The sequence below is a fragment of the Lissotriton helveticus genome, chromosome 8, assembly GCF_964261635.1.
Source record: "Lissotriton helveticus chromosome 8, aLisHel1.1, whole genome shotgun sequence".
Classification (NCBI taxonomy): Eukaryota; Metazoa; Chordata; class Amphibia; order Caudata; family Salamandridae; genus Lissotriton; species Lissotriton helveticus.
In genome coordinates this window covers 412238081-412257437 of record NC_136069.1, presented here as the reverse complement: position 1 = coordinate 412257437, position 19357 = coordinate 412238081, and the positions used below count along the sequence as shown (strand labels likewise).

The window sequence follows — 19357 nt, the reverse complement described above, 5'->3', positions numbered from 1 at the left end:
ACAATGATTGTAATCATCATATGTTTCAAATAATATGCCCAATGCATTTCGGGCCCTGCCCTTCTTCAAGGGCCTTTTTTTCTGCAATAGGTAAAGATACAGCGTTAACATTTCAATTTATTTGCCGATACCATCATTAATGTACAAAAAAGTTCATATTTCCATCACTGGTGGATACCTTATAGCCCCGAAGTGAAACATTTCTTACAATAAAGTTTCGATTTCAATAGTGGTGTGTGTGCCTCGATAAAGTTTTCATTAAAAAGAAGGGCGGGTGAGGAAATCGTGAAACAGAATTTCAAAAAGATAGATCGTGCACAACAAAGATCTAATACAAGAGTGAATGTGGCTTGAAAACGATGTGAAGAATTTACAGTGAACGAATGGTGACATGTTGCAACTTAGGGTACATTCGTGAGTATACAATACTTTATATGTATGCTGTGCTTTATTTTGCCATAAAAAGTGGTAAAAATGCCGCCAGAAATTAATTGCCCAATCGTCGAAAAAACTGTAACTTACATTTCTTGTCTGTTAACCCATGAGAGTCATTGAAAAGGAGATTGTCAGTCTTGACCTATAAAATAATGGACAACAAAAACACTATCGAACATAAGAATACCGACAATTACATGCACGTCTCTTGTGCAGTTGATGCTGTTTATGTTTTTTTTAAAAAGGGAGAAAAACTCACGGATATCCTATTCAGTAGCTCGTAAAGTCCCGTACTTTAGTGTGTTCGACACAAGGTCAGCTGTTGAATAAAAATATGTTTGACTGACTACTCCATCTAACTTTCTAGTCTACGTATCATGTTGCTCAAGAGACGAAAAATGCTTACCCCATGTTTTTCAAAAAGCTACCTTAGCGCGTTATAGTCTATTTTCTGTTTTTACTGAGTCACGTGAGGCAGACCCACGGAGGTTTAATCCAGCGTTTGTTAATGGCAAAACATCATCTTTGCGGGACCCGAGGAGGCTCGCTTTTTGAAAAACTTGGGGTAAGCGTTTTTTACATTCCCCTTGAGTCACGCAAAACGCTGGTCACAGCTTTGGCCTTATCCAGACTGGATTATGACAACCCCTTGTATGCAGGTATCCAAGCCCAACATCTTTCAAATCTCCAGCGTCTGCAGAATGCTGCGGCAAGGCTGGTCCTAGATCTTGCCAGATATGAGCCAATTGGCCATAGATTGAGGGCCCTTCACTGTTTACCCATGAAAAAAAGGATTATGTTTAAATCTCTGTGCCTTGCCTTTAAGGCCTTGCATGGGTCTGGACCACACTTGTTGAGATCACACGTGAAATGGTATGTGCCGACCAGAAGCCTGAGATCGGCACACCCAAAACTACTACAAGTCCCTAGGTTTAAGCAGGTGAGGTGTTGAGGGAGAAGTTTTCTGCTGTGGACTGCCAAAAACTGGAATCTCCTCCCATTTGTGATAAAAAGCAGTCCTTCACTTTTGCTGTTTAGAAAAGCCGTAAAAACGTGGCTGTTCACCTGCTAAGGCAACACATTATTATGTCCTCATGCTCACTCGGTCCTGCATGGCTTTCTGATGTAAAGTTCATTTCCAAGACCCACCTTCTTGGAGGAAGCATTGCTTTTTTGCCATTTACAAGTTGAGGAATCCACATTTAGAAATATTATTCAGAACAAAATTTACTTTCTTTTGGTAATGCTGTTTCTGGCGGATACTCTAACCACAGGTTCCTCACTGACCACGCAGTTCCCTGTCTGTGAAGTGGATTTTGGCATTTTGAAAAGGTCCTAAGTTAATTGTTGCACATTGCCATTGATAAATTAGTTATGTTTATATTTAAGGTCCTGACACTGGCATTTCGGGCGGGCAAGGGGCTAGGGCACGCCTATCTTAGAAGGAGACTCCGCCCCTATGCTCAGTCCAGATCGTTACGGTCCAACACCCAATGCCAGCTGATCATACCCAGATTTAAAAAAGCCAGATCCGGTGGAAAATCTTTTGAGGTAGGTGCCACTAAATGCTGGAACAAACTTCCCATGCACCTACGGCATATCCAGACGGAACCTCTGTTTCATAAAGCCCTTAAAACCTGGCTATTGAGCCGCCCGGACTAGACCAGCCTGATGTTCCTGCTCTCCTCACTGTCTGCGACAGCGCCGGGAAACCCCGTTGGGGTAGCTGCGCGCTTAACAAGTGCCTATACTAATAATAATAATAATAATGTTAGCTACACCCACATACTTGGTTGGGGAATATTGAATGATTAAACTGATGTTTGCGCAATTGCTTTTGTAGCAATCTTTGTCTGGCATTGTATTTCGCAAGGTTCAATACCCCATACATACAAACATCGATCAGTCATGTAGTGTTCTCCTTTTTGATAGTCAGACTATACATTGAACAAAGGTGAGGCATTCTTCAAAATGCAAAACCCATAGGATGCCATGTGCGTCCAGTCCATCATAGCCACCATACCATACTACATGCCTAAGCCATACCTAACTTTCATAATTTCCAATAGTCAGGGACTGTGGAATCCTGATCCCATTGGTGCATCTTCTTTTGTAGGACAGAGTTTGAATTTCTTTTATGCTGAGTTTGTTTTTGACCCATCATTTTCCTAAACCCCTTCCCCACACTGTTTTGTTATCTTAATGCCGTTCATAGACGTTTATTTCCTCTTGCTGCTGTTATAGACATGTTCGTGAACAGAAACGGCACATTATTTTATTGAACCTTTTTATTAGATGAATAGGTATCCAACCCAGAACACCTTGATTTTTCTCTCACTGTAAAGATGCCAGATTCCGATATTCTCTTTAAGGCTACCCAATTATGGGCAAACCTACCTTTTGCATGCCTGGTCCCTGCTGTTTCTCACTCTGTCATTTTGAGGAACCATAGAACTCATGTAGCTTTCAAATCGTTGTACTAAGAGACAAAAGGTAGAGTCTGACCTGGAAGGCAGATAAAAACAAACGTTCCTTTTGATATGCTTTAATAAAAAACAATGGCATGTTTCATGTAAGCCAAGGATAGGACATTTTCGTTGATTGGCTATCTTGAGCCACCACAGATCGCAAATCATCCTGTTATGTGTGAGCGTTGATTCAGTCATTTTTATTTTTTAATTTATTTTGTTAATCCCTGTTTGTGTAATTTAATTGAGCCATGATCTTTATTCCCTTTTATATTTGTTTCCTTGTTTAGCGGAGTCTCAACATATTTGACATGCATTGGTGTGCAAACAGGTTCTGGGATCCACCTACATATAAACAACAGCCATAGGTTTGTAGGGAAACAGCAGAAGCATCTATGTTCTCATTAAGAAATCAATCGCTGAATGGCTATGCTGGTTTGCTGTATTGGCTAGCCAAGAGACACTGCAGAAAATAAACTTTCCCAAATTCCCCAAAATACTGTTTCCCTTCAGTCTCCCTCATGCAAAATCTTGTCTGTCGTAGATGCCTGGCTACATAAGTGTTCTTCTGAGTCTTTTACATCTAGGAATAGCTGACTTAAATAGGTACGACTCGACAAGTAGCTTTATACGAAAATCAGTACTCTACCTGCCAGAAACTAAGATGGACTACTTGCTTCCCCTAGGAAGGTGTATTCAAAGCTGTTTTGCTTTATAAGCGACGCGACTGATAGCAAAGTAGGTGTTACATTCTTCATCATCATCATATACTTGCTCTAGACAACTCAGCACTGCCTTTTAGTGCTCTCTTGGGTTTCACTTGTCCAACAGTGTACTGGCCATAGTTACTGCGATTTGGATCTGATGTGTGCGCGCCAGCCATTACAGCACATGTTCAATTGCATGCATGTCCTTGGTGATCCTTGAACCCTACCCCATTCGTGCTGTGAGGCCTGTGACCCAGAGATCCCCCTAAGCCACACAAAACCCTTCAGTCTTGCAGGCTTGATGGCTTTGGTATTGAAGTATGAAAACCAGTAGACCAGTAGTGTAAGAATCTGTGCAGTGGCTTGTTTGCAAGCATAAATTATCTTAATTTTTTTTCATTTGATGTGTTAGTCTGTACAGTACAATGTATAATTATGATACATAGTCGTACGTTTAAACCACTGTGTCTTTTGGAACTTTGCTATTCTATACCGAGTAGAAGAGGGTTGTAATACTTACACTATCCGTGTTAAAATTACATTTTCATTTCGGATACCTTAGTTTGGTGCACTCAAGCTGCAGAGTAGTTTGCTATGACCTTGTTTTAAAAGTGCCCAAGGAATCCAGTATTTCCTGAAAAATAACGTGATTTGTACATTTGCTCTACCATGTTGTTACCTTTGACTTTTGTATCTTGTGAATTACATATTTTTATAGTGTTTGTCATCTGTCTATCATTGTAAATTTTAACATTTTTCCATTCTCTTTTTTAGAATTCAATTCGCCATAATTTGTCTCTGCACAGCAAGTTCATCAGAGTTCAGAATGAAGGAACTGGCAAAAGTTCTTGGTGGATGCTTAACCCCGAAGGTGGAAAAAGTGGAAAATCCCCAAGAAGAAGAGCTGCCTCAATGGATAATAATAGCAAGTTTGCAAAAAGCAGAGGCAGAGCTGCTAAGAAAAAAGCAGCTCTTCAGGCCAGCCAGGAAGGTAATAGCGACAGCCCAGGCTCTCAGTTTTCAAAGTGGCCTGGAAGTCCTAGTTCTCACAGCAATGATGACTTTGATGCATGGAGCACATTTCGACCACGTACTAGTTCAAATGCTAGTACACTTAGTGGCAGGCTTTCCCCAATCATGCCTGAACAAGACGATTTGGGGGAAGGAGATGTGCACTCTTTGGTATATCCTACCTCATCAGCAAAAATGTCATCTACATTACCTAGCCTTTCTGAAATGAGAAGTTCAGAGAATATGGAAAACCTTTTGGATAATCTCAACCTTTTGTCACCTAACACATCATTGACTGTTTCAACCCAATCTTCATCTGCATCACTGATGCAACAGACAGTTGGTTACTCATATACATCACCAAATACAAGTATGGGATCAACCAACCCAGACTACAGAAAATTTCCTTACGGTTCAGTCTCCATGAACACTCTTCCCCAGATTCCTATACAAACTCTTCAGGACAGTAAATCAAGTTATGCATCACTCAGTCAATTTAATTGTCCCGCAGGACTCCTTAAAGAACTGCTTACATCTGATTCCCCCCCACACAGTGATATACTGCCATCAGTCGATTCTTGTGTTTCACAGTCAAATGGCAGAGTGCAGACTCAAAATGTACTGATGGTAACTAATTCTACATTGTCAGCATATGGAAACCGGCCATCTCACAACAAAATGAACATAAGTGCCCACTCACGCCAAGCACATGCCCAACAGCCTGCAGCTAATTCCCAAGCTTTGTCGCACACATTGAATACACTGACACATAGTGCTGGTTTAAATCGACTGTCAACAGTTACAACATCAGTACAAATGCCTGTGCCTCATTCAATTCACATGACTACAGTGAACCCGTACCCTACTGCTAACAGCTGTAATGGATTTGGGAGAGTGGGCTTTGTTTCTGTTCACCAGGATAGACTCCCCAGTGACTTGGATGGCATGCTAGTAGAACGCTTGGACTGTGACATGGATTCAATTATTCGTAATGACCTCATGGATGGAGAAACAGATTTTAACTTTGACACCGTTTTGCCCCACCAAAGTTTCCCACACAACGTAAAGACAACGACACATAGTTGGGTGTCAGGTTAGGTTTCGCTGAATAGGTAAGTCTTTATCCTGCTACTCTTTCTAGAACTTGAACAGCTTGAAACCGTAACACAGTCCCCACTTAAAGCTTAACTGATTGACATATAGAACGAACAGATTGTTGACTGTTGACCCCTGCCAAGTTGATATTCTTCCCAACAACGAATGTACTGTGTAGTAATAGAAACCAGAAATGTATAATTTGTTTCCGTAAAATATTTGACGTTTTTTAAATAAAAGGTATCCAAGTTAAATTGTCTAGTAATATATTGCATCTAAAAGTCTAGTTTTCGATCAAGGTGTCAAATGGTAATGAAAATCAGTATCTTTTTGATGTGCGATTGTGAACAGATGAGTAAATCAACGCTACAGTAATTCGGAAGTTTATACAAGTTTCCAAAATATAAGCCCCCATTACATTACAACTCCATTACGGTTCTTTCCACCCTTTTTAGAAAACTGGAGCTTTGAAGCATGTCTTTATTTAGCACGATTAAAAAATACAAAGTTCTATTCACTCACTCTGTCCTGCAGCACTCGGCTACACACACATCAAGCATCATACAAATCCCACCACCTCCCACAATGTAACGTTGTACACCTCTTTGGTTTTGTAGTTCCTTGGTACACCGTCTGTCTTGGTCTTGCACTCCTATGTCTCAAGGTATTCAAGCTGCTCCCATTAAGACATCCTCTCCGACCATTACTCCATGAGCCGATGACAAACAAATCTGCAACATTTCCATTTGGGAGTATACGGAAAGCAACACGGGAAGCAACACTGGTCCGTCCTGCCTCTCTATGCAGGTTAAAAGAGAAATTGCAATGTTTTCAGCCCATGTAGTCGCGCGCAAAATTCGACTCTGCGCATTCCATGCAGACAGTGCGACACGGACACATGGAAGATAACTCACTGTCCTCTCTGCATTTCTCTGCAGGTGGCCCCCTGGGCCATTAAGGCGGTTCCTATAACAAGGAGCATAGGAGGCACCTGCACCGTAGCACTGCGCAGTGTACCGACCATCACAGTGCGTTTCTGTGCGAGATGAACGAAGCATTATACCGGTCTCAAACCATTGGGCAGTTTGCGACTGGTAAAATGCATTTTGCCATTTACAGAAGGCAAAATGCAACTCTGTAACTTGTTACCATATCGCATTTAGCTATTGCGATTCCGTATTAGGAAGGGGAGTGTTTAGGACTTTCAATTCTTTTAGAGGGGAAATCCTTGCAAGGTGGTGATTCCGCACCAAAGCTTTGGAAAGTACATTAGGCAGTACAAGGGTCCCTGCCGACACTGATTCTATGCAAATATAAAATGCAGTCTTATTATAGTGAGTACTTGTTAAATACACATGCTGCTACAGTGCTGCAGCATTTGTCCTTGAAATAACCAGAGTTACTGATGTCCAAAAGATTATACCTTCAAACATAGACCTCCGTTGATTAAAAAGCTCATTGAACACGCAGAGCTACGGTCGTGCAAAATAAGATGTACGCCCTACTTTGAAGCTTTCTTTATTTTCGCTGACAGATTCTAAGATATGGATTTTGTAGGGTGGAAAGGTTACAATAGAGGTAAGCACTAAACAAAGGTGGTGAGCTTGAGTGATCTAATGGAAAGCTACTAACAACCTGTCGCCAGTTATAATAGCTGACCTAATTTATGTACTAAAATCAAATTGATCGGATTGTGCAATAGAACATTGAGCTGTGAAAACAACTTTTGAAACGAACCCTATACTTATGCAACCCAGGGTTGTGACAAAAGGAGAAACTGATAAGATATGTTTGCGTAGTGTTTGTAGCCTCTGACCTAACCTGAAAACAGATTGATATTGGAGAATTCGAAGTAGAAATTCAGTTATTGCTCCCTTTTCTGTACCAAAATAACTTATGCACTATAAAACAGCTTTCCTATGCAATCGTTTCCGGATTTTTTAAATTCTTCATTCCTTGAAACTTGTATTCACACAAAGAGTGGTGCAGAGAAACTCCTTTTGCCTAATTACCTTTTAAATCACCGCTCATGTAGTGATTGTGAAAAAAGTGCACACACTGAAAGTCCTCTTCTACCTCCCTCTATGGGAAGAGCTTTTTACCTTGCTAATATTGCTATAAAAAAGTGTCCATGCGGGTTTCAAACAAACCATTTTCTTTATTTGGACGCACACATTTGAAACAAAAATTGCCATGCCCACTACTTTAGTTGTAAGGGTGAATGATGCTGGTCCCTGAGACTCTTGAAAGAGATGCTACCGGACAGGAAAGGGAACCAGTTCTATTTCCTCTATCTTTTGACAGTGGTAAAGAACAAAACCTCAGATTCATTCTGGACTTCCAGCTGTTACAAACTTTCTCTAAGGGGCAGTTCAAGTTGGGGGCTTTGGTCCAACTCTCACCTTTGTTGAGACATTCATTATAGACTAACCACCTATTATTTTTACTTTCTCATTTCTGTTGGATACAGTAGCCCCTTATACAAATATATATATATATATATATATATATATATATATATATGTATACACACTGGATTATTTATATATGTATGCGTCATTTATAAAGCAAATGCCTTGCATAAACGAGAGTCAGTGAAGCGCGGTTCAGGGTCAAGTCCATGGCTAGTCTGGCATTAGTTGCTCCATTTTTAGGACTCGCCTAGGCAGCACGCATGTGCTGTCTCTCCGAGACATCTAGTAATCTATATGCGTGGTGAAACTCCGCCTATTGCTGGGTAATTTCTCACCGTTTGCCATTAGTTAACTCATGAATTTTTTTTGTTAGCAGGCTTATTATTGGCTTTTCAGCCGCTTCGTAACTTCCGTTTATTCTGGAAGCAGCACCGGCTAACTTCAGTCTCCTTACGCTTACACCGCGTCATTGTTTTTTAAACAATACTGCACATTAACATGCGCGCGCAACCTTACATTATACGCATGCGCCAAAATGCACAAATGCTTGTTTTCCTTGCGATCCCGGAAGCTGGCGCAAACCTTTTTCTATTTTTATTTATTTACTTTTCTTTTATAATGACGGCACCCACACTTAGACTTTGGAACATCTTAAGCTAAAGCGCGGTTGTCACAATAGCTTCAGAAGTAAAGATATAGAAAAAAATCTTTACTTTTACAGCAATCGCAGCACCCGCACTTTAGCTTAAGATGTTCAAAGCCTAAGTGCGGGGGCCGTCATTGTAATAGAAAAGTAAACAAAAAAGCATGCGCCCGCCAGTTTTTTTCAATTTGCTTAATTTAGTTCCAATCGCGGCACACACGCAGGTGCCAAGATTGCATCAAAAGTAAAGAAATAGAAAACAAAAATCTATTTCTGTACTTTTTAAGTAACACGTAGTACTAGGGTGGTGTCCCAACTGAAAGTCCCACTCAATCATGCAGAAAAAATAAAATTCAACTAAAGATCAAAAATATGCGTGAACCTATGGTATTCTGTGTGTGGAGGGGGGAACAAAGCTCATACAATTGGCCAGACAAACTTATCAGCCATTCATTAGCTAATGGAAGCTCGCCATGTTGAGGATTGGCTCGGAAGCATGGTCAACTTTTTATTGGCTGTCGGGTCAGGACCGAGACTTGGGATTGGTAGAAATTGTGTCAGCTCCTTGCTTCTGTACCAGAGCACATGTTGCACTGTGTTTAGTTGCTAACCGTGCCCACCTTCTGTAGGTGGGCGTGCTCCACCAGTAAGAGTCCAGAGATGATGGCCCATTACTCAGTGGCTGACTGTTGTGCTAGGCAATATGCAGCCTGGGATTCAAACAGCTACTCCGTCTGACAGAGCAGGCCACTCTTGAAACACCACTGACTTTATGAACGAGGTTTCAGGCTCCTAACCAAGGAAAGCATGATCTTATTGAAGCCAAACTCCGCTTTCGCTATGACCTGTCGCCAGAGAGACACACGGCCCGTGCTTTCATCACGTAGGTGTCATTCTCAGCTGTGCCTCTTATTCCGCCTTGTTGTGGGCAGGGCTCCTTGACTGCACATCCTGTCATATCTGGTACCCCTACTGCTCCGAGTGCTGTTATTCTCGTAAGCAGACCGCTATTGCTTCTTGTGTTTTTACTAAAAATGTTACGCTTCTGTTGTGAGCGCGTGCATCCTTGTCATTTATTGTCATTGGGGTTCATCTTTTTACGTCCGCAATTGTCTGTCCACGTCTCCACAACACTTTGTCAAAAGGGTATAACTTTAACCTGCAAGATGTGCAAGGCCTGCAAGGTGTTCCGTTTCTCTCCTTCAGTCTCTGATTATTATGGCCATCCTCTCCTACAGCACACACGCTCCTCCTGCACACAGGCCAGCCATCCAGCTCTCAAGGGCGTGGAAGTAACAGGAGAAATGCCGATAATTAATGGAGACTACTGCCAAAAGTCCAGTACAACTGGTGTCAGGTTTTACCATTGTAGTTTCCTTGCGGACACAAAGGGAACATAAAATGAAAACAAAAAACTTTTAAAAAGTCACTTTCCACAATACTTTCACCTGACAATCGCGGCACTTTAGTTTACAATATGTACAGCTAAAGCGTGAGTGCCACATACGTCTCGCATTTGCGAGAGTTTAAGGTTTTGGAATTGTAAATGATAATGCCTTTTATGTATGTGTTTAAAAAACCTGCAAGCAGTGCTCTGCTTGCAGGTTTTCTAAATACAAATAAAAGACATTGTCATTTACTAAGCCAATAGCTGAAACTTGCACAATGCGAGACCTATTGCATTGCAAATGCTTGTTGTATTAGGTCAGCTTCGAAGTAAAGTGTTGACATAGTAGCATTGTCAGCTCTGAAAGTCAATCAACCTTCGGTTCTGTCTCTTCTTTTAATTTGAAAAATCGTTTCATTTGAGACCTTTCAAACACTGCTTATGAGGGTTGTTTTTCCAGAGTAGAGATTTCAGTGTAACCTAAATGAGGCAACTGTATACCACTAAATGGTGCTCATTCTGTGAAGTGAGTGTTGCCTAGGAATTCCACAAGGCTCAGGTCTCTGGGTCCATGCTTTTCGTGATCTTTGCCAGAAACTCTTGCCTTTTTAACATGGCAGCAATATTTACAACATCATTAGTATGCAAAAGAGTGTGGGGGAAAAAGGCATTTAAGATAATTCTGTGATCTGAGTGATGACATCTAAGATTCTACAGCAAAATACAATTTCCAGATTTAGATTTGTAACCAGGATAGTTCTGACTTCCTTGTTCACGTGCATTGGAGCCTGTCCAGCTGAAACATCTTCAGGAACAGACCCAACGATGAAGCATGCCACCAGAGTGGGTGAAGGTCTTACATCCTTTAAGTATGCATACCCTACTAGGTTAGTGGGGACCGCTTCCTTCGTTACACATATTTGCAACATTTGCCATCATGATATCACTGGGTCACCTGTTTAGTTTATCTGGTTATAAATGTGGGAGGATGTAAGGTGGGCCAAATTCACTTCTCTCCCCATTAGTGTGTACCAGCCTATACAGTCATTCAACCACACACACCCGTTCATACCTAATGAAGGTTTCTCTTTGTTTAACCGGCATCAGTCATGGATCTATGCAATATTTACCACATTCTTTCTCCAGTGAGCCAAAAGGCGCTGGGGCACTTTAGGCCTGTTTTTGAAGGTGTTTATGGCACTTAAACAGCATTAGTGACATTTGTTTTTATCACTTTGTACGTATTCTGTTGAGATATCCAATAGATTCAGTTTTTCTGGCTGACTGAAAATGGGTTAAAATTGCATGCCTGGAATTGGGTTAATGTATTGTCATGCGATATGATAATGTATGATCCCAATAATGACACAGGAGAGCTTTCCACAGTGGTAGCCTGATGCATAATAACAGACAAAACGAATGTGTTTATACCTATAGTGAGTTTAGAAGTAATCTCTTTGCTTGACATAAGGAATCTATCACGAGGGTGAGTCTCAGGCTGATGTTATTACTTAAAATGTGTATTTTGTTTATTTAAGCAAAAAAAAATGCAATATTTAAAAGAGCGAGAGATTTAGAATGGGCTGTTTTTTTTTGTCCTTTGCTTTTAAGCATGAAATTACATAGATGTAGAAAATGGAGTGATTACCAAAGTCCCAAGACCGCAGGTCACTGTTGAGTTTGTTATAATGAGGGTTACATTAAGATGAATGTACAGTAGAAAAGTTTGTACATTTTCTGAAATTAGACTAGAAGGGAAAAGGAGAACCTGCAAGCAAAACAAAAATCTCGCTTGTAAAATGTTCGGGATGCTTAGCTGAGTAACCCACGTTGAGTGGAGTAGGTTTAGGGTAAGGGCTGGCTAGAACTAAATATAACTAGGCAATAGCTCGTGCAATTTATTCTGGCCAAAAAACCGAAGTGATCAAGGTTAGGGTCCATAAGCAATTAAATGTATGCATGCATACAGTCAGGTGGCAGAATCAGATAGGTATTTATAGTGTTTAAGGCATTACCCGCTGTTAACACCAAGTGATCTCGTACGCCCAATATAGGCACAAGGGATTGCTTTTCTAGCCGGAGATACACACCGTAAATTGCCTTTGATCTGGAAAGGGAAGGCAGTAAATACACGCAGGAGAGTGGCCAATTGTGTCATTATTGTGGATTTCCTTGCAGCTAAAGAAGATTGATTGATCCACATAGTAGTTACATGTTTGGTGGCAGGATGTCTGGGCGAACTAGATAATAAATGTGCTTTATTGACAAATATGCAGAAAGTATGTTTTTCCGAGATAGGAACACTAGTACGGAAAAAAGGATATCACATATTCCACAAATCTTCTTCTAGAAATTAAACTAAGGCAGTTCAACTTTGAATTCTATCATGTTAGTTACAGAACTGGAAGAGTAAGTGCCTTTGAAACGGGTCATTTAGAAAATGATGTTCCAATTATTCTTTGTTAGAAATGGGGGTCTCTAGTTGGTAGTAGGTACATTTGTCCAAATGGGGACCCTTGCTTCTAGTTAGGGTAAGGGGGATACGCACTTTAGATAACCCCTGCTCACCCGCTTGGTAGCTTTGCATGAGCAGACGGGCGTATCCCAAAGGCAATGTGTAAAGTATTTGTACCAACACTCACAGTAACACAGTGAAAACACCACAAATGGACACCACACCAGTTTAGAAAAATAAAATATTTTTATCTAAACTAAAGAAAACCAAAACGACAAAAATCCAACATACAAAAACTCAGTAGAATGTCTTTAGAAAGGTTGTTTCAAAAATAAACTTGTAGATGATGAAATGCGACACTTTACTCACAAAGTACCTTGGATGCGTAACGCAAAAGAAACAAAAGGGTTGCAGAGAAGGCGATACATCTATTCTTCCTGCGCTCCAGTTCCGATGCGACAAGATGGCGCCTCGCTGCATTGCAACGATCCGGTGCCATGCGAGAAAATGGCGTCTTTACTGCGATGCGACAACTTGGAGGCGATGCGTGCACGACTGACGGCCGTGCCGCGAACTCAGTGGTATTCTGAGCTGCGACAGGCCCTGCGACACACTTCCCTGTTGATGCGATGACACCATCGGGGACTGCGACACGCTTCTTCAGTGTTGCAGCGGCGATCAGCAGCAGCGCACTTCCTCAGCGATGAGACGGCCTTGCGACACGCTTCTCTGGTGATGCGACGGCACCCTCCGTGCAGCGGCACGCTTCGGTGATGTGACGGCGAACAGCGGCGGTGGCGACGGCATGCTTCCTCGATGATTCGACAGCGGCTGCTGCGGCAGTGTCACGCTTCTCTCAGCGCGTCGCGCCTCCCAGCTCCCTACAGCAAAAAAAGGCCTCACACACAGTTACAGGCCCTCCTGGCAGACTGGAACTCCCAGCAAGGAAGTTCAGGGAAGATGGGGGTGAAGTCCTTTTGTGCCTGGGACTTCAGAAACCGGAGGCCAGCTCTTCTCACCCCTTGGAGACTTTTCTTCAGAGGGACACAACACACAGCAAAGTCCTTCTTCAAGTAGGGGATACAGCAAACACACCAAAGACCTTTAGCTCTCTCCTCAGTATAAACAGCAAACTGCTGGCCAACCCCAGACACACAGCAAGGGCAGTAATTCTCCTCATTTTCTTCAGCTGATCTTCTTTGGCAGGGATTCCGCTTCATCACAAAGTTGTCTTAACTTTCAGGGGTTTCAGTTCTCATATTTATACCCAAAAAGTCTTTGTTCTTTATGTGTGAGGGGTCCTGGACCCAGTTCAAATCAGTTCTGGGGGCACTCTGCCAGTGCACAACTTCTTCCTTTGTTAGTGTGGTCCAGGATCATCAGACACACAGCAGGAGGTGGAGCCAGTATTGTGGAAGGCAGGCACAGCCCTATTCAGGCCCAGGTGCTACTCCTCCCTCCACTCCAAATGCAGATCGGCCTATTCAGCCTAGTGCTGACTCAGCCAGACTCCTGGAACCACCCCAACCCCTGTCAATCTCAAACCAGACAGTCAATTCACAAACAGGCAGAGGCACACAGAAAGGTTGAACAAGAAAATAGCCACTTTCTAAAAGTGCTATTTTCAAACACAGAATTTAGAAACCATCCTTCCTAAAAGATGTGTTATTAAATTCTGAGTTCAGGGGTACCAGATTTCAAATTTCTATGTGGCTCCTACGGGAAGATATGCAGGTAAACATGTTACACAGCATTCCCCATTCTGGCCTATGGGCATCATAGCCTTCAAATATTGAAAAACGAAATTGGCAGTATTTCACTATCAGGACATGTTACCCACACTAGTATGTCCTACCTTTTACATACACTGCACCCTGCCCAGGGGGATACCTTGGGCCTACCATAGGGGTGTCCTAGGTGTAAGAAAAGGGAAGGGTAAGGCCTGGCAAGTGGGTGCACTGGCCAGGTCGACATGACAGTTAAGAAACTGCACACAGGCACTGCGGTGGCAGGCCTGAAACCAGCATTTGAATGACCAGCCCTGGCACACTCAGTGCACTTTACTAGGGACCTATTGGTAAAACAAATATGCCAATCATCGATAACCAATCACAGTAACAATATACAGGGAGAGCATATGCACTTTAGCACTGATCAGCAGTAGGAAAGTGCCCAGAGTCCTATAGCCAACAACCACAGATCAGGAAAAATAAAGGAGCAAGAAGCAAAAAGTTTGGGGATAATCCTGCAAAAAGGGCCATTTCCAACAGTCTTAAAATCTAAAGACTTAGTCAAAAGTATTTATTTAATTACTTACTTATTTATACATATTTATATAGCACTGACATGACCCGAAGGTGCTATAGAGCTTTTAAAGAAAACTGTTTAGTTACATGGAAGTTACAGATGGTTTAAGATGAACAAATAGTACTATAGCTAATTATAAAGGTCGAGAATACAGCATGGTAGATTATTACAAAACAAACAATATTCAAGAGGTATATAAAGCAGTAAAAAGATTGAGGTAGTGTAGAGATCTTTGCCTAGAGTTGTTTGCAGTGTCTTAAGTAAAATATCGTTGGAGGAGAAGGGATTTCAGGTCAAGTTTGGAAGTCGTCAGTGAGGGGGTTGTGCGTAGATTTGAAGGTAACGAGTTGGATATTCTGGATGCACGATGCGCTAAATGCGAAGGATTAGCCGTTTCTGTTTAAAGGATGGGGGTTCCAGCAGCATTGCTTTGGCGTTTTGCAATTGTCTGGAGCTGCCAGCTAGATTGAGTTGGTCTGCCAGGGAATAGTGCGTGTATGTGTACAGAGTTTAATGGGTGATGCGGGTAGTCTTGTAAATAGCCCTTGCTTCAATTAACAAACATTGGAGAGTGTTCAACAAAGGTGTAATAGGAGTCCTCATTGCTGATCATGGAAGGCCAGGTACAGAGAATTAGTTTTTGTTTTTTTCTTTTTCAGTTATTTTCTATAATCACTGCATGACATTTTCAAAGCTACATATTGTCTCAGTCTGGTGCAAAAATATTTTATTGTACTATTTGGCAAGCTAATCATACATATCCTATTACATTTTCACAGATTACACTTGAAAATAAGGCGACAACATCCACCAGAACCACGATAAGAAGCCCAAAGATGTTCTTCGTCACCCATTTCATTTTAATCATTATCTACTCCTCTTCTTTGTTGCAAGACTTGACAGTAAAGAGCGTGCAGGATGTTTGTCCACGTGTTTAGGCTATGTGCTGCTGTAGATGTGAACAGTGCAGTTGGACATGCCATCATTATGAAGTGCCAAACTCACTACGTCATGTAATCTTATAGTATAATTTAGTATCATGTTCAGATTTTGTATACAAACATTTTTTAAGCTTAAGCTTTGTGTCCTATACATTTTATGAACTTTTTTGAAGCTGTGATATCAAAACGAAGTTTGGTTTCAAATAAAGTACTTGTATTCATAGAACTGATAGATTGAAACAGTAATGGCCACGTGCTGGTTCTAGTTATAACTAGTGATAAAGTTTCTTTGAGTTTTAAAGTCGCAATAATTGTCCGTTTCATGGGAAATTTTGTGAGTGGCTCAAAATACCTACTGGACTGTAAAATATATTGTGACGTCAATTGATATGATGCTGTTTTGTTTTCTCCTTTCTTTCTTTTATTGTTAAAAGTTTGTGGGAGACGGGAAGCCTATCAGTGTCCACATATTTTTAGAACCATAATGAATCTTTTTAGTTGAATTGCATTTAATTTATAGAGGTTTCTACAATCCTATTTTTTCATGATTGAAGGCTATTCATTTTGACTTCTTACACAATTGCAGATAATCTGCAGGCGCTTAATGTGTTTGCGTGTATTTGTAACATATTTAGTACAAATTGTATAAATATTTCTTACTGGTACAGAATGCTCCCAATAAGGAGTTGTTCAGCAAGCTTTTCCTAGCCAGCGTTTTAAAAATTAAATGCCTTTTATTGGCAAGTAAATGTCAGTTATTTTGGTATAACAGTGATGTACAGCTATAAAAATGTTTTTACGGTTTGACATTTTAAAAACTGTTTTTCATATTGTCCTTTTGTAACATTATGTCAGCTGAGTTTGATAATAACTATGAATACCACAAAGTGTTAAGTATTAATAGATGTTTGTATGATGCTTCATGTTTTGTATTTATTTCCTGGAGGTTGCAGTTTTTGTGCCGTTATGCAGTACACTCTTCCTATTCTGCTACTCGTCATAACCATTGTTCTTTTTAATAATTCCACATCTTAAATTTAACCCTTTATTGCAGTTGATTATTCAAGGTTTTTCCAAATATTAATATCCAAATCCATATGGCATGGCTTAACCCTAAAATAGACCTGCAGGTTTTAAGCAAAACATCGCATCAGAAAAGCAGCACTGATTTTAGAAATATGGCCAATTCACATATTTTCCAATGAAGTTAATTTATTTACTCTTAGGTTGCCACGTTCACTTTAATCAGGCATGTTGAGACTTCAATAATAAATTATTTAATTTTTAAGAAGCACTTAATAATGGGAAACTCTGCAGGCAGTTGTTGGGGCTACTGTACAAATGAGATTAGACACATGTAGGGAAATTGTACCACCAATTTCTAGAAGATGTGCTATTGATTTTGCATAAGGCTTGGTACAGCCTTGTAATGAGAGTTGCAGGCTTCTCCATTACAGTAATTGATTTACAGCTAAATAATATATAAATCATCTTTGTTTGTTATCTTTTCAGCACAATCAGCATTTGCTCCAAAAACAGTAAAGCTGTGCGTTTTTAGTATCTGCTTGTGGTACAAATTTGTATGTTTTATTCAGACATGTTTTATCTAGAAATATATGTTTGAAATCAAGTACTAATAATATAATGACTATTTTTTTATGAAAGGTTTTCTTGGTCTTTAAGTCTGTACCTCAAAATCCCCCAGCATAAAAGGGTGGAGTGCAAGCACAGTTCCCATTTGAAATAAGAGCTGTTACTACTGTAAACTAATGTTTACAATCAGAGTAGAATTCATCTTCTATTTAAAACATGCCCAATTTTCACCATGCTTGATTTGTTAGTTACATTCTTCTTGACAATAACCTAGTCTCTAATTTGCAGATGTCGGAGATTAACTTTTGTCTCTTGTGAAATTCTTTTAAATGTTACGTTGCAACACCTAAAACTAGAGTAATATTATTAGAGTAGAAACACTTTGGTGTGTCCTATTAAATCTGCAGGAATTAACCCTTAACACTTTTTCATTAAACTTTCCACTTAACATCTATTCATCTCAAGACATTCCATTGCGTACAGTAACATTCAAATGAAAAATTATTCATTACCAATAGCTGCTTAGATACTCCAGCAATGTGTATAAATGTTTTAAAAATCGGATATTAATTTGTAAAATCAACACTATTTGTTTCCAGTACTGCATAGTAGATTTGTTTTTAGTAGGAATTAATGTAAATTATTTTGTTGTAATGTACTGTACAGGCATCCTTAACCTAAACATGGTTGATGTATTTTATGGATTTGTAAAGTATATTGTATTATTGAGCTATTCAATATATTTTAAATAGAAAGATGTATTGTTTCACAAATGTTTATTTACATAATATATGCATTATTGGAAATTCTCTAATTTGGTAAACTGACAGTTCTTTGAAATCACTTCTGTTCAAAAGCTAGTTGTACTGCTTCTTGATTTAATAGTTAACATTAAATCCCTTTGTGGAAGGAAAACAAACAAATGGACCAATTCTAAAATGATATAAAATTTGCACTTGTTAAATCACTGGAATGATATCAGTACTTTTCTACTTTTAGAGATGCGTTTCACAATACAGTTGTGAGATTTCCTAATTTATAACTGATTTAAATACATGTTCTAGTGTTTTTGTGACCTTCACACATAAGGTGTAAATGGCTTATACAAGCCAAGGTAGGTTTACTTGCATTAAAACTGGCCTCCTTTCAAAAATATATTTTAGATCTCTTATTACCAAAATGTCTTAATGTAAATATTGCTGTTTGTATTTTTGTGCAGAGAAAGGTTTTCATATCTCATCATCTCAGATCCTTTACCATGCAGAAGAAATATAATGGGAACTTAATAGACCCCTTGCGACTTTGTATTTACAGACACAAGAACACTCTTTCCTCTTACTATAAAAAAGCTATACACATACATTAACTGTCAAGTGTCTTTTTTTTCTTTTTTTACAAATTGCAGGATCAGGTCATTTATCATTTGTGTTAAAATCCAAATGGGGACAATAGATACAACAATACATTTGTTGTTCAGGATGGGATCAGAAAGCAATGAAGCAAAAGAGGGAGGAAGCATTAAACGTTGCTACATGTTAAGCTTGTTGGGGGCTGGTTTTGGAGTTTCTCCCCAGAGATGTCTTGCATAGCTGTAGAACTAACAATTTTATTTCTAACTCTGCACCTCTACAATTAGGCCTCCTCTATAAATAGACGTTCTTGACTTTTCCGCCTTCCAGTGGCAACGGCAGATACATTTTAGAGAAATAAATATACTAGAGCTGTGCTTTCAATCATGAGTTTGCATGCCAAAGAGTTTTCCACTGGTAAAGTATGTTAAAAAAAAAAAGGAGGAGATGGGGCAGTTTATGTAACTTTATTTTGACTTGTGTAGAATTCTCATATGGTCTTTTAGAGTTTAATACCAGAACACATTATTTACTGTAACACCCTCTTCATGG

General features: G+C 40.0%; 1 protein-coding gene across 2 annotated transcripts in view; it reads left to right on the top strand.

The window, feature by feature from the left end:
* FOXO1 (forkhead box O1) overlaps nucleotides 1–18818 on the top strand; it is an 85405-nt gene extending 66587 nt beyond the window's left edge. The window contains exons 2-3 of one of the 2 annotated variants that reach the window (XM_078657246.1): nucleotides 4385–4601; nucleotides 15702–18818. In XM_078657246.1, coding sequence (XP_078513372.1) covers nucleotides 4385–4601; nucleotides 15702–15712 — 228 coding nt within the window. In that variant the 3' untranslated portion in view covers nucleotides 15713–18818. Of the gene's footprint in view, nucleotides 1–4384; nucleotides 5734–15701 lie in introns of both variants that reach the window. The other variant, XM_078657245.1, reaches the window with a different exon arrangement.
* The last annotated feature ends 539 nt before the right edge of the window (nucleotides 18819–19357 follow it).